Source organism: Epinephelus fuscoguttatus, linkage group LG5 (assembly GCF_011397635.1).
Source record: "Epinephelus fuscoguttatus linkage group LG5, E.fuscoguttatus.final_Chr_v1".
NCBI classification, from domain to species: Eukaryota; Metazoa; Chordata; class Actinopteri; order Perciformes; family Serranidae; genus Epinephelus; species Epinephelus fuscoguttatus.
In genome coordinates, this window is record NC_064756.1 from 3,965,179 (window position 1) to 3,981,093 (window position 15,915).

At 42.4% G+C, this 15,915-nt stretch overlaps 1 protein-coding gene across 1 annotated transcript; it reads left to right on the forward strand.

Moving 5' to 3' along the window:
* The first annotated feature begins 600 nt into the window (after nucleotides 1–600).
* On the forward strand, nucleotides 601–15,692 carry psmd2 (proteasome 26S subunit ubiquitin receptor, non-ATPase 2). Its single transcript, XM_049576904.1, has 21 exons — nucleotides 601–780; nucleotides 2,015–2,071; nucleotides 2,176–2,340; nucleotides 2,804–2,925; nucleotides 4,032–4,256; nucleotides 4,369–4,527; nucleotides 4,693–4,837; nucleotides 5,095–5,155; nucleotides 5,347–5,493; nucleotides 5,590–5,696; nucleotides 6,089–6,216; nucleotides 6,675–6,762; nucleotides 6,848–7,010; nucleotides 7,254–7,355; nucleotides 8,190–8,341; nucleotides 8,479–8,562; nucleotides 8,928–9,096; nucleotides 11,033–11,127; nucleotides 11,233–11,359; nucleotides 11,514–11,632; nucleotides 14,910–15,692. Exons 1-21 carry the CDS (start codon nucleotides 658–660, stop codon nucleotides 15,090–15,092), a joined length of 2,721 nt encoding a protein of 906 aa, XP_049432861.1. The 5' UTR covers nucleotides 601–657; the 3' UTR covers nucleotides 15,093–15,692.
* The last annotated feature ends 223 nt before the right edge of the window (nucleotides 15,693–15,915 follow it).

Here is a 15,915-nt window from a genome sequence, read left to right on the forward strand (position 1 = left end):
CAAAAGAAAATAGGAAATTATTAATTTAGATAACTAGTCTTTTATAGTTGTGGATTTTTCTCATAGTTTATGTAGAATAATTGTGTAATCTGTCATAGATTTATACTATTTTACAAAAACAGCAAACCATGATGGAGTTGGGTTTGCCTTTTGAGGGCACATAAAGAAAATTGCACCATTTATGATTTAATATGAGTTTCTTTTCTGAACACAGATGTATTCCTCTCTGCCCACACTGTCTTTATTTATGCCCCTGACTGACTGAAAATAGAAAAACACGTGCTGAACTTTCAATTCCCCTTTTGCAGTATGTACAATTATTTGCATCAGAATTCCATCTTGATCTTATGAATTCATTGTTGAATAAATCTAATGTACAGTGTTGAAGTTCAGCTGTTTCATCTGAGGAAGAAGTGAGAATTAAATATATCTTTTCCTTATTCTTTCCTTATATTTCTTATTCTTTTAACCGTGAGGATAGGCCACCTCTTGAAATTCCCGTTGTTTTGCTGGACTTGAAGTACCCACACACAGCCGTATCAACTCTCCACCAGCAGGGGCGCTACAGTAAAATCACAGCACATTTATTACACAGAAGAAGAAGAAAAGGTCCCCCTCAGTTCCGTTTGCTAGCCGACAGTTCACAGAGCCGCAACTATGGAGGAGGCAAAAAACAAAGAGAATAAGCAGCCCGAAAAGACCGATGAGAAGGACAAGGACAAGGAGAAGGGGCAGCAGTCCTCCGGGAAGGACAAGGAGAAGAAAGAGGAGCAAGAGTTGGTAAGTTTGGACATTTTACTCATTCAAGTGTGAGCTAACTAACGTTACATGCGCAGAGGTGTTATTTTGCCTTAGTCACTGCCGCTTTGACAACATGGTTGAACAGGCCGAAGTCATTTTAAATCAAAATACACGACAGACACACTCTCGGTAACGAATACATAATTTCTCATTTAAAGCACCATCGCTTTAATTTGGTAGAATTTCGCGGTCATTTAAAGCCGCAGAGACGAACTCGCTCAGTTAGCTAGCTAGCGTTAGCCTAGCCTGACTCAACCGGTGAGCTAACGTTAGCTTGCTGGTTGTTATCGCTGCTGGATGTACTGTCATCAATGTTAGCTTTGCCCCCTGAAGTGCTAGCATGCTCAGCTAGCCAGGTTTAACATTGGTAAGGTGCTGCATGACACAGCAGCTAATGTGAAGTGAAATAAACTTTCACAGCTTAAAATCAATTAACCTGCATTAACCGAACCGTTTCAAAACAAACTGATTTGGCAGTTTAGCTGTTTTCGTCTTTGTCAGTTAGCAGCGCCAAGTGTCACTGGTCAGATCATTTTGTTCCAGTTTGTTATAGCCATGTGAAAACAACTATTGATTAGCATGTCAATTCAATAGACTGTATTGGCATGGTATTTGAGATATGTTGCCAAAGCACAATTACAATTAAAGGACAGTGAATTAAATTATCATCATTGTCACGATGCACAAAAATATACCATAATGGATTTAGAGTCAGCAGAGTAACTGTATGCTGAAATGAATGTGCTTTTGAGACATAAAATTAAATGAGCAAAACACAGGCTACAGTAGCTTTGGTTACCTGGCAAAGGATCTTGCAGACAAGAAAAATGCATTACTGTGAAAATGTAGTTTCATTTTAGTGGTGGCTAGTGTTAAATGTTCCTTATTGTGTATGATAGATAGCTAATAATACTCAACATGTTCACTTTCACCAGAATTCGTCCCTATGGGTATTAATGTTGCAGTAATAACAGCACATTGTACTGTTCTGCAGGGCAGCAACAGCAGTAGTCAGATAGCTAGCATTGTAAGGTGCTGATGTGTTGTTTCAAGAAGGCAGCAAAAGTAAATAAAGACTGTCACTGTCATCACTACATTATCCACCAAAAACTAAGATCATCTCTGTCCCGTCTGAGGCCAACGAGGTTTTGTTTCTTTACATTCATTATTTTGATTAACAGATAAGTTAATTCTCGTCTTCTTTACTTCTCAGTCAGAGGAAGACAAGCAGTTACAAGAGGACCTGGAGATGATGGTGGAGAGACTGGGTGTAAGTATTATTTAGTTGTTTTTGTTTGTTCACAACTCTTGTGTGTGTGTCAGGGTGTAAAACAAGTAAAAAAAACCCTCTAATTTTCTTCTACACATTGGCAGGAGAAGAACACAGCGCTGTACCGTCCTGCATTGGAAGAGCTGCGCAGACAGATCCGTTCCTCTACCACTTCCATGACCTCAGTCCCCAAGCCCCTCAAATTCCTGCGCCCACACTATGGCAAGCTCAAAGAGATCTACGACGGCATGGCTCCAGGAGAGAACAAGGTAAGGCTCTGCTGTGCTGCCAGAAAATGATGAAGGTCGTGCATTTTTACGCCTACTTCTCAGCAGAATCACCACATGAAAAAGGAGTTAGAGTTGAAATGATCAGTCGCAACTACTTTGATAATGGAATAGTTATTTTAGTCATTTTTGTTTTAGCAGAATAGCCAACTATTTGCTGGTTTCGTGCTTCTTAAATTTGAGAATTTGATGCTTTTCTTTGTTAAACATGATAATAAATTGAACAGCTTTGGATTTATGGACTGCTGTTAGAATAAAATGTTCCATTTGAAGATGCCACCTCGGCCTCTCGGAAATTCCATGTGCCATGTTTAGCGATTTGACTATCAACAGGGGCTAATTAATGCTCTGATAAACAACTACACTATTCTCTGACTAATCACTTCAGCTCTTGTCTTGATTTAAGGCCTCAAGTTTAAGCTGTGTATGGTGTTTGTATTTGCAGCGTTTCTGTGCGGATGTGGTGTCAGTGTTGGCCATGACCATGAGCGGTGAGAGGGAGTGTTTGAAGTACCGTCTGCTGGGCTCCCAAGAAGAGCTGGCCTCCTGGGGTCACGAATATGTCAGGTAAGACACTTAGCATCTTCAGCCAATGCTTGTAACACCCCTGTGGTTATTGGAGAAGCTGCATTGTAAAAAAGAGGAGATGCAGAGTATTTTGATGGTAGTTATCTGTTGAGCCCAGTTTGGACCAAAGATTTGCAACAAGACGAGCTCAAACAAGCAGATACCTGTCCATTCACTCCAGTGCAACTAAATGAGACAGTGTATTGTCTCTGTGCAACAACTCTTTGCACTTCTGGCTTATTTTCTGGCTGAATATAGTTTATAGCTTCTTAAAATCTGAATGAGGATAGTGATGGTGAGATACTGGCTACAGCTGCATTTGTAGTAGTGATGAAACATTGAAAAGGGCGGGGCATAAGCACAGACAGGGAGCAGCAGCAGCAGCGACCCCACCGTCCAACACTAGCACACTGTGAGGACGGAAACAGAGGGCTCGGTTGGGACGGAGCACTTGCGGCAGCAAGCCGACACACCATCTGCGGTCATTTTGACTTGACCAGTGGGCTTCACTACATGCTGATTGGCTGTTGACACAGGTGACGTGCTTTAAAACCAGCTGCCTGTGATTTGAGCAGCTGAGTGTCAGGTGACACCATCAGCCAGCCTGAGTCAGGCTCAGATTGCTGCAACTTTTCTCTGCAACGTTCTTAAATGGTTTTGTCTTTTCACAAATCTTTGGTCTGAACTGGGCTTTATGTGATACGGTTCACTGCCACATCAGTAGCTCATGAAGTATCACACTGAGCAGTTAAAACTAGGGGTGCAGAAGCTTGGGTTGGACATTAGCTGGCTATAGAGTTTCTGATTAATTTACGTCTCGGCAAAATGTATTGTTTGGTAAGGGTTAGTTTCATTTGCTTGGGTGCAATGTTGCCATAACACACATTGTGTGTGGAGTACGGGATAAAGGTCAGTTTATGGAATTATGAAGTGCACGGCTGATGTTGGAGAGACAGCATTCATATAAAAACTGGGCAGATGATTGGGTGTTTAATCATATTACAAACAGGGAAATTTTAATGTTTTTGCTCGCCTTCTACTGTATCTACTGTTTGCTTATTTTTTTGGTGACAAATACAGTTTCTCTTTGTCCGTGTGTCGTCCAGGCACCTGGCTGGAGAGGTGGCTAAAGAATGGCAGGAGGTGGAGGAGAACGACAAGACGCAGCAGGAGACACTGCTGAAACTAGTGAAGGAGATTGTGCCCTACAACATGGCCCACAATGCCGAGCATGAGGCGTGTGACCTGCTGATGGAGATTGAGAGGCTGGACATGCTGGAGGACTACATCGATGAAAATGCCTATGGCAAAGTCTGCCTGTACCTCACTAGGTATGTTCAGGTTTTTCATTAACCTTATTTTGTAGCATGTTGTATGCATTTCAAAAACAGGACTTGCTGAGTAAAATATGCCCACGTAATCTCCTCTTCATCACTCCTCCAGCTGTGTGAGTTACGTTCCCGAGCCAGAAAACTCAGCGCTGCTGAGATGTGCCCTGAACATCTTCAGGAAGTTCAACCGTTATCCAGAGGCCCTGCGCCTGGCCCTGATGCTCAACGATGTGGAGCTCGTAGAAAACATCTTCACATCCTGCAAAGACATGTAAACACTATTAAAACACTATTGCTGGAGCACACAAGATGACCCTGTTCTCTTCCTGTACTTTTTTTTGGTTGGCCCTTTTCAAGTATGCTCCCTCCGTGTAATTTAAGGCTCACCGTGTCATAGTGGGGGGTGCATTAAAACAAACCCTCCTTTGCCTTGCAGAGTTATCCAGAAGCAGATGGCCTTCATGCTGGGTCGCCATGGCATGTTCCTGGAGCTCAATGAGGACGTAGAGGACTACGAGGACTTGACAGAGATCATGTCCAACGTGCAGCTCAACAGCAACTTCCTGGCCCTGGCCAGAGAGGTAAGATGGCAGGACACCTATTTTTTTTGTGACATTAACAAAAAGAAAACCAACAGTATTAAATGCAGATTGGCTGTGTCATGGGCGGTTACCAGATCAGATTAATGAGGTCAGTATCTGCACCAATGTGCCAAAATGATACTGGATAAGGGTTCGTAGGAGTCGATGTGAGATAATAAGTTGAACTTGTGACACTGTCATGATGACTCAACACATTTCACCTTCACTAATATTAAAACTCATCTTGTCCTCCACAGTTGGACATCATGGAACCCAAAGTCCCAGACGACATCTACAAAACACACTTGGAAAACAACAGTGAGTTCATATCTGCAGGTTGTGTGTGTTCATGTTTGGTGTATTGGTTGGTGACAGAGTCATAACTCAGTCTAAATCAGTCTAGATACAGTCATTACGTATGTTGAATAAGGACGGCTGCTGTGGCAAACAAACTGAAAATTATTTTTGTTTACTGATTGTTTATGTGACCGTTGTGCTTTCTGTGACAGGGTTTGGAGGCAGTGGCTCCCAGGTGGACTCCGCTCGTATGAACTTGGCCTCTTCCTTTGTGAACGGCTTCGTCAACGCAGCCTTCGGACAGGACAAGCTGCTCACAGACGACGGCAACAAATGGCTGTACAAGAACAAGGACCACGGTAAAAGAAAACACATAAATAAACTACCTATTTGTGATTGTTGTATTTCATTTTATTTTATTGTTCAGTGATTAATCATGATAAAAATGTCCTCAGGTATGTTGAGCGCTGCAGCCTCCCTGGGTATGATCCTGCTGTGGGACGTGGACGGTGGTCTGACACAGATCGACAAATATCTTTATTCCTCTGAGGACTACATCAAGGTACGCATCAGAAACTTTACTGTAGTAAAGTTAAGAATAATTCTGAATAACGATAGGGTGGTAATAAAACAGCCTTTTACCAAAACATCTCAACATCTGCAGATGTTTGCTCTGCCTCTCATATCTTGACAGTTTCTTAATGACATACTCTACTGTACATGCCATCAGTTCAAGAAAGGCTCTACAACACATTAGCTAAAAGTTTAATTAATCTATTGTATTGAATAGATTGCAGCCCTGTTGGGATTGCTTCCTGACTGAACATTGATTATCTATGGTCCACTGTAATAGTTACTCTTAAGGTTGTAACCCAGTAGGAAGAAAAAAACCCCGAAAGCATTTACAGTGTCTGTCTTGTTATTCTTACCCCTACGTCTCCTCTCTCTGTGCAGTCTGGTGCCCTGTTGGCCTGTGGCATTGTCAACTCAGGTGTGAGGAATGAATGTGACCCAGCCCTCGCCCTGCTCTCTGACTACGTCCTCCACAACAGCAACGTCATGAGGATAGGAGCCATCTTTGGGTGAGGAGAATGTTAACATGCAGAAAGTTAAACATAAGAGCGTTAGTTACAAGGAAATGTGATCCAGAGTTTAGGATGAAGGGCGTGTGGACGATAAATGGGATCAATGGGACATTTAGAAATAGCAGCTTTGTGCATTCAGTCCTTCTCAGGCAAGCTCAGGGGTTTAGTGTTGCTGTAGCCCACAGGAACGACACTCTGTGATGCTTTTTTTTCTCTGAGTGAGGATTAGAGTATATGCTGCAACTTTTCACAGTGGAAACAGAAAAAAAGCACAATGAACTGTACTGTACTACTCCGTAAAAACAAGGCTTATATGGCTTGTAAACTTTTCTCTACTTATTTCTTTATCCTGTTTTTTGCACTGCCACTAACACTTGAATCTCCTCTGGAGTCAGTGTTATCTTGTGAAAGCACATTATGACTGTGTGTCTTGATCCTTGTCTTCTCTGTTTCAGACTGGGGTTGGCCTACGCTGGCTCCAACAGAGAAGATGTCCTTTCTCTGCTCCTCCCTGTCATGGGCGACTCTAAATCCAGCATGGAGGTATGGATGTGTGATTTGTGTTAAGGGCTCTTTGCACTCTACATGTGTTTAGCAACATTAAAGTGTGTGTGTGTTTTATCTCCAGGTTGTTGGAGTTACGGCGCTGGCATGCGGTATGATCGCAGTAGGGTCTTGTAATGGTGATGTGACCTCCACCATCGTCCAGACCATCATGGAGAAGAGTGAACAGGAGCTGAAAGACACGTATGCCCGCTGGTTGCCTTTAGGCCTTGGACTCAACCACCTGGGTGAGTATGGGAAGCCACAGGCCTCAGAATCACTACTCATAACTCGATGTTGTTCAAAACAGTGTGACAGAGGTTGCAGGGAAAACATTCAAAGGAGAACAAAACTAAGTACTTTGTGATGTCGGACAGCTTGTTCTAAACCTTTGTGTGGTTAAAGGCCATCTCCACTATCATTGTGTCTTTTCTTCCCTACCTTTGGAGTATAGGTGCTGTAACTGTTCTGCATGTTTTTACTGTCCACAGGTAAAGGAGAGGCGATTGAGACGACCCTGGCAGCTCTACAGGTCGTACCTGAACCTTTCCGCAGCTTTGCCAACACCCTAGTGGATATCTGTGCATATGCAGGTCAGTCTCTGTCTGTCAGCAACTCCAAAGTTATTGTCTTGTTTGCACACACACTGATATCCATAACACAATCTCTACGTTTATCTGCTTTTGTATAAAGCTAAGTTCACACCACACAACTTTTAGAGCGGTCAGGTCGCTGCTGGGAGAATTAAAATGCAATTAGCAGAAGTTAGCAGCTAACTCAAAGAAGAACAACAGCAGCATAAAACGTCCTTAAATTGGGGAGAATGTGAGCTCCAGAAGTTCTGAGGAGAGACTGAGTTTAGCTACCATATAACAGGGGCGGTAAGTGGTTGTTAATGCCATGTTATGCCATTGGTGAGCCTCTCAGCTTGTGCATTTTAACAGTTCACACATAGCGCTTGGAGGAGAAAGAAGAGCAGGAGGAGGAGAAGAAGGAGAACTCATATACACACAGGCCCAAAATACACACACACAAACAGGACCTATACATGTGAGGGGGGTGTCTTGGACAGGCGCCCTGAGAAGTTTGGGGTTTAGTGCCTCCCCAAAGAGAACCTCTCCAGCCACGTGGCTAGTTGACCAGTTACTTGAACCAGTGACCCCTCTGGTTCCCAACCCAAGTCCCTATGTACTGAGCTACTGCCACCCCAAAAGTGCCCACTTGTGAGCGCTGAGCCAATGTCGATTTGCTCCTGGGCTTTTGTCGGGAGAGCTCCAAAAACTTACAGCGAGCAGAAAATCAGGGCTGAAGTTGTGTATTGTAAACATGGTATAAGCGACCCATATGCAGATCTACTCATAATGTTATGTCTGCTGATTTAATCATCAAACCCTCCAACTCACCGTAATGATTTGCCTCCACCTCAGGTTCTGGTAATGTGCTGAAGGTGCAGCAGCTTCTCCACATCTGCAGCGAGCACTATGAAGCCAAGGAGAAGGAAAAAGAGGAGGACAAGGACAAGAAGGATAAGAAGGACAAAGATAAGAAGGAGACCTCTGCTGACATGGGCTCCCACCAGGTAGAAATTTACCTATGACCACGATCATCCTCAAACATCTGTCTATTTAGCAGCTCCTTCATCAGTTATGTTATGGATGTGTGTGAAGTTTTATATCAGGAGGTAAAACACAGTTTATTTCTCTGTCTTCCTCTCAGGGTGTGGCTGTTCTCGGTATTGCTCTGATTGCCATGGGAGAGGAGATTGGTTCTGAAATGGCACTGCGGACATTTGGACATCTGGTCAGTAACACTGCTTTTGATCTGTCCGTCCTCTGTGTCTGTTGATAAAGAGACCTTTTTGTCTGGTTGTCTTGACTCAACCATCCTTTCATATTTTCAGACCATCTGTCCTTTTTTTGTCTTTTCTTTTGATCCATATTACATCACGTGTACTTTTGATCCTTGTCCTTATATTATCTCTTCTGTCTATACTGTTATGATCTGTCACCTACTCAACCCGATGTCCTTAATGTATCAGACTAAGATCTCATCTCATAGAGAGTCATGTGTCAACTCTGTATATTGGGATGTGACAGCTAATTAAAATAATTAGATTACACTGACTTGATTACACTTTCTGATTCCCTCTGTGTTCACATCATCAGCTGCGTTATGGTGAACCCACCCTGAGGCGAGCGGTGCCCCTCGCCCTGGCTCTCATATCCGTGTCCAACCCTCGTCTGAACATCTTGGACACCCTCAGCAAGTTCTCCCACGACGCCGACCCCGAGGTGTCACACAACTCCATCTTTGCCATGGGCATGGTGGGCAGCGGTAAGTTGGGTTATCTGCATTAAACACAATAATGTTTAACTGTTTGGTGATGGCTGCGACTGTACAAGACAGTGTTGTCAGAATTTTTGAGTGTTGGGCTTTGATGGTCAGGAGCCTGTTTTGAAATAGACATGAATAGCTAATATAATAGTCACTGTACCAGTATTAATAACACAACTTGCGATTTTAAATAAAATTGTCAAAAAAACAGAGGAAAATATCAAATTTGCAAATAGCCTAAAGACGTTTTAGACGATTTAGTATGATAAGGAAAAATGCCACCACATTTGTACGGACATCCTCTGGGTTTTTAATAGTTTGACATTTTTAGATCACATTAAAAAAAAAATCACTGATCAGCAGTCAAAGTCATGAATTGGGGAAGTGCCAACATCATGACTATTAAAATCCCAGTGACATAGAAGTCAGAGCATTTTTAGCTTCTGTACCGTTTCCTACTGAAATAAGTTACAAAAGGGATTTAAATCAAATCTTTCCCATTTGATTATACTGCTAAAAATGTAACTTCATTTCAGCGTAAGGAAATTCTAAATTTCAGTTGCTCACAGAGATGGGTTAAAAACTTCTTAAAAACAAAGGGGGTTAAAAAATGGTTGAGTGTGTGGAGTACATTCAATAGGATGGTATTACAAAACAATATTATCTTGATCGTACATTATCTGTTATAGGTGGACAGCTTTAACAGCGTGTCTGCAGGTCCTTAAAACATCTTAAAATATTTTTAATTAAATTATATAAACATTAGGCCTTAAAAGTCATTAAATAGCCTTAAATTTGAATTGGTGAGGTCATAATTCCCACAAACATTTTATCTTATTTCAGGGTTCAATAATAAGAATTGCCTGATTGCCCAGGGCAAGTAAGATGCCATGTTGGGCCAGTCATTTAGCAGCACACTTTCATGATCAGCACATGGTACAAAAAGAACGAAACATGATGGAAGTAGCTAAGGAGTGAGCCCTCTTACTTTCTTTTCATCTCAGATGAGAGTTGCACACACGTGGTACTGATCAGGCATGTACGAGAAAGTGAGTGAAGACAAAGTTGATGAGCTGAAGCACAAGCTAGCATTTCACTCATCCTGAAAACAGGAGTGTAGTTGCGTGGCGTTAGAGGATGTGTGCGAAGTTAGAGAGCAAGGATTTGCAATAAAGTTTAAATACGAAAATTGACTTAAACCTTTTGTTATTTAATAAGCACTGATAAATAAAAGAAAAATTGACTTTGGGGCAGATGCATTTTTGACCAAATTTCTGACGAGGCAAGTAAAAAAAGTTAATGTTGAACCCCATATTTAATTTGTCCATTTTTAAACGTATTTGTGTCGAACTGACTCAAGCTCTTCTGCGTGAAATTCCACATTTCTGATGTTACAAACCTTTAAAACTACAGCTGAACCTAAAACTGTCTTTTTACTTTGTACTTGCACTTACCTGTTGGCACAATGTAGATTAACCTAACTCACTGTAATAACTGTATTCACACAGAAAATCTACCTCTGCACAGGGACTCATACATAATGCTTATATATTCTTACCTGCAGTGTTTGAATGAGAAAAAGATGTCTTAAATTTGGTTAAAAATGTCTTGAAAAGCAATAAATTCAAATGTCTGATACCTGTAGACACCCTGTTCTCAATGCTGTGAATATGTTCCTGTCATTATTTTACTGAGGCTTGGTATGCTGAAAGTTTGAAACTAAACAAATTCAAAACATTGTGAATGACTAATGTGTTGATGCTCATAAAGCTGCTGTGGCTGAAGTTTTTCACCAGAAATATTAACCATAAACATCGAACTCTTTAATGTGTATTGTCACTCTCAGTGATGCACAATGCCGCCTCCTCTTTGAGTGCCTCTGGTGTTAACTTTCTCCACGTATTTAACAGGCTCTTCATTTTTTCCGCTTCCTCAGGCACAAATAATGCCCGTCTGGCTGCCATGCTGCGGCAACTGGCACAGTATCATGCCAAAGACCCCAACAATCTCTTCATGGTCCGACTGGCTCAGGTGGGTGGCGACACAAAAGGCACTCTGTACCAGACAAAAGTCGAACTTTGTGGAAGTGTTGTTTGCACGAGTCACTACTGACTCTGCTGTCTGCTGCCTCCACAGGGTCTGACTCACCTGGGCAAAGGCACACTGACACTCTGTCCCTACCATAGCGACAGGCAGCTGATGAGTCAGGTCGCCGTGGCTGGACTGCTCACTGTGCTCGTTTCCTTCCTCGACGTTAAGAACAGTCAGTTTGTTCTCCTCCTGCTGCTCCTGACTCAACTCTCTGCTTCCACACACACTTGACATAGCTGATTTGTGTTTTATAATTTGATGGTTGTGTTACATCAGTGATTTTCCTGTGGTAATATTCCCCCGGGTGTTCACTGTGTGCATTACAGTAATCCTGGGGAAGTCTCACTACATTCTCTACGGCCTGGTCGCAGCCATGCAGCCACGTATGCTGGTCACCTTCGATGAGGAGCTACGACCACTGCCTGTGTCCGTCAGAGTCGGACAGGTAAAGCCAAGGAAGATTATCTGTAGTACGAATAGTCAGACAGGAATATGTGCAGAAATTCTGCACTTCAAACTTCATCTTAGTTTGACATTTTTGGACAAATGCTTATTTGCTTTCTTGCTACGAATGAAATGAGAAGTTTTATACCTCTCTCAGTACGAGAATGGTGTCCGTCTGCATTTATTTATTAGACTCACAACCATGTCACATGGTATGGAGTACAAACATTACATGCAGTCCCAAAACAATAACACACAGTGTGGCCAAAGTACAACCAATGTTACTTAAACAAAGGAAGGACATTCTTCAAAAAAGCACCTAGTTTACAGATGACTTTTGGCTCGTCTGATTGCAATAACAAAATTCATTTAAACATAGAAGAACGGTTTGAATAATACTTCGGCAAATACCTTTCACTGTAAGTCATTAATCTCACATTCTGACATTTAAAAAAAAATATGATACTCATCTCCCATGTGGCTATGATCACAGAGCTTTCCGTCCAGCCATTTATATCTTCCAGTGACTGTAGAAATTCTGGTGTTCTTTCGTCTAAAATGACTAATCATGCAACAGACACCTCTCCAGTCTAAACTCTTCTTTAATTTCGATATACATATATCGTATGATGTCATACTTCTGAGCTCACTTTGCCACTTTTGCACGAACTGATCTTTTAGCCTCTGTTCAACTGTTTTAACCAGCTGATGTGAGACTAGCCACAGTCATCCAGTATCTGCTGAACCTGCAAGACCCATGGTGACACAGACACCTGTGTTATGCAGGCTGAGCAAATAGTTGTACATTATTCGACTTTGAGTTTAGTTTTCTTCACCCTCTATCAGCCTCCCTCAGCAGCCAGTAATTCTCTTTTAACTTTACTTGTCATTTTAACTTTCAGGGTATATTTTAGAAATCTGAGCAGTAGTTTTTCCAATATATCTGTTCTTTAAACCCCCACACTTCACATGCGTACAACATAACTGGTGTCACCAGCTTGTCAGAAAGATCGAGTGTGATATCTACAGGTGAATCAAATCTTTTAAATTCACAGAGGATGGCAAACATTACATGAGAGGCTTGTTTGTGCAGCTCCTCCATGGTGTTCTGAAATTAACCATTATGATTCATGATGACCCTGAGCTATTTAAAGCAGTCAGTCTCTTAATTTGCTCCATTTGCTGACATCAGTTTTTCTGTTGCCAAAAACTGTGACTTTAGTTTATGATATGATCGATTGCTTCTCTGTAAACCTTCTGTTATTGTAGACATAATAATTGTATCATCCACATACAGTACTCACTGAAGGCATCAAAACTATGAATGAACACATGTGGAGTTATGTACTTAACAAAAAAAGGTGAAATAACTGAAAACATGTTTTATATTCTAGTTTCTTCAAAATAGCCACCCTTTGCTCTGATTACTGCTTTGCACACTCTTGGCATTCTCTCCATGAGCTTCAAGAGGTAGTCACCTGAAATGGTTTTCCAGCAGTCTTGAAGGAGTTCCCAGAGGTGTTTAGCACTTGTTGGCCCCTTTGCCTTCACTCTGCGGTCCAGCTCACCCCAAACCATCTCCATTGGGTTCAGGTCCGGTGACTGTGGAGGCCAGGTCATCTGCCACAGCACTCCATCACTCTCCTTCTTGGTCAAATAGCCCTTACACAGCCTGGAGGTGTGTTTGGGGTCATTGTCCTGTTGAAAAATAAATGATCGTCCAACTAAACGCAAACCGGATGGGATGGCATGTCGCTGCAGGATGCTGTGGTAGCCATGCTGGTTCAGTGTGCCTTCAATTTTGAATAAATCCCCAACAGTGTCACCAGCAAAACACCCTCACACCATCACACCTCCTCCTCCATGCTTCACAGTGGGAACCAGGCATGTGGAATCCATCCGTTCAACTTTTCTGCGTCTCACAAAGACACGGCGGTTGGAACCAAAGATCTCAAATTTGGACTCATCAGACCAAAGCACAGATTTCCACTGGTCTAATGTCCATTCCTTGTGTTTCTTGGCCCAAACAAATCTCTTCTGCTTGTTGCCTCTCCTTAGCAGTGGTTTCCTAGCAGCTATTTGACCATGAAGGCCTGATTCGCAGTCTCCTCTTAACAGTTGTTCTAGAGATGGGTCTGCTGCTAGAACTCTGTGTGGCATTCATCTGGTCTCTGATCTGAGCTGCTGTTAACTTGCGATTTCTGAGGCTGGTGACTCGGATGAACTTATCCTCAGAAGCAGAGGTGACTCTTGGTCTTCCTTTCCTGGGTCGGTCCTCATGTGTGCCAGTTTCGTTGTAGCGCTTGATGGTTTTTGCGACTCCACTTGGGGACACATTTAAAGTTTTTGCAATTTTCCAGACTGACTGACCTTCATTTCTTAAAGTAATGATGGCCACTCGTTTTTCTTTAGTTAGCTGATTGGTTCTTGCCATAATATGAATTTTAACAGTTGTCCAATAGGGCTGTCGGCTGTGTATTAACCTGACTTCTGCACAACACAACTGATGGTCCCAACCCCATTGATAAAGCAAGAAATTCCACTAATTAACCCTGATAAGGCACACCTGTGAAGTGGAAACCATTTCAGGTGACTACCTCTTGAAGCTCATGGAGAGAATGCCAAGAGTGTGCAAAGCAGTAATCAGAGCAAAGGGTGGCTATTTTGAAGAAACTAGAATATAAAACATGTTTTCAGTTATTTCACCTTTTTTTGTTAAGTACATAACTCCACATGTGTTCATTCATAGTTTTGATGCCTTCAGTGAGAATCTACAATGTAAATAGTCATGAAAATAAAGAAAACACATTGAATGAGAAGGTGTGTCCAAACTTTTGGCCTGTACTGTACATCAGTGCCATAAGCTGGATATAGCTTTCTATCTCGGTGTCATCAAAGTTAATAGGCTCGCAACCATTCTGTAGTAGGTAATCCTCCAGGTCACTGATAAACAGAGCGAACAGCAATGGCGATAGATTTTTCACGCTGTTGAACCGAGTACCATTAACAAATAAACATGATGGATATTTTACATATTCCTCACTACATCCAAAGATGTGCCATCTAATTCCCCACAGGAAACTGAAAATTTGCGTTTCCCAAAATGTTGAGCTATTTTTTACTTGAAGATGTCAGAGTGCAAACCAACATCTGACCTGACCTGTCAAGCTATATAATAAGTATTCTATGTAGAGATGATGGAGAACACTAACTCTGATCTGAAGGTGAAAGGAGAACCGTCTGTCTAACCTGAGTCTGTGTGCGTAATTTGTCTGCAGGCCGTGGATGTCGTGGGCCAGGCAGGAAAGCCAAAGGCCATCACAGGTTTCCAGACCCACACCACGCCAGTGTTGCTGGCTCATGGCGAGAGGGCTGAGCTGGCCACAGAGGAGTACCTCCCTGTCACCCCCATCCTGGAGGGCTTCGTCATCCTCCGCAAGAACCCCAACTATGAAACCTAGGCTGCCCTCTTCTTCTCACTGGCCTCCCCCTGTGTTTGTAAGGGTAGCCCTCCATGGCTCTTGGCAGTTGTTATATTTAGTTGTTTACTGCATGGCTGAAAAGAGCGCGGCAGGCCTATCCTTCTTTCTCACTGTGTCCTCGCTCTGTTTCCTGTGGCCCGGCTCCAGCAGCCATGAAAAATGGATGGTTGGGGTCTGGTTAATTGGACTGGGATGACACAGGGAGGGTTAAACTGGGACCTCATCCACTCTACATAGATGGTTTCCTCATTGCCCTAATTTTGATCCACCTCTCCCGCGTGTACTGAACCAGCTGTTAGACTGACCCGGGGCCAGTTCAGACGTGGGAACTGTTCGCCACCCTCCTGTACATGTCATCAGTAAATGAAAACAGCTGCTCAGTCCACCTCCATGCTTCAGATGTTTTTCTTTCCCCCACACACCTTACACCCTCAGTCATCTTTTGTAATTAAACATATGAAAGTTTGTCTTCGTCATCAGGTTTTGCTTCTGTTTTTATTTTATTTTTTTGGTTTTGTTACAGTACTGTAAAAGGTTGAATCAAAAATAAAAAGTCAGATCCACGTGGTGGAAACGTGATGGCTGTGTGTTGAGTATGTCACATCTGGTTTATTATCATTAACTCAAACTCAGAAGTGATGTCCCTGAAAGTAAGCAGGCTGCAGGTCCTCCACAAGGAGCGGGTGTTTAAGAAAAGAAAGAAAAGTCTCATACTATACTCTGTGCATACAAATATAAACACACATACTGTATACTTACAGAGGAAAATAATGGCAGCTGTAGGTTAGAATTTCAGAGTTAT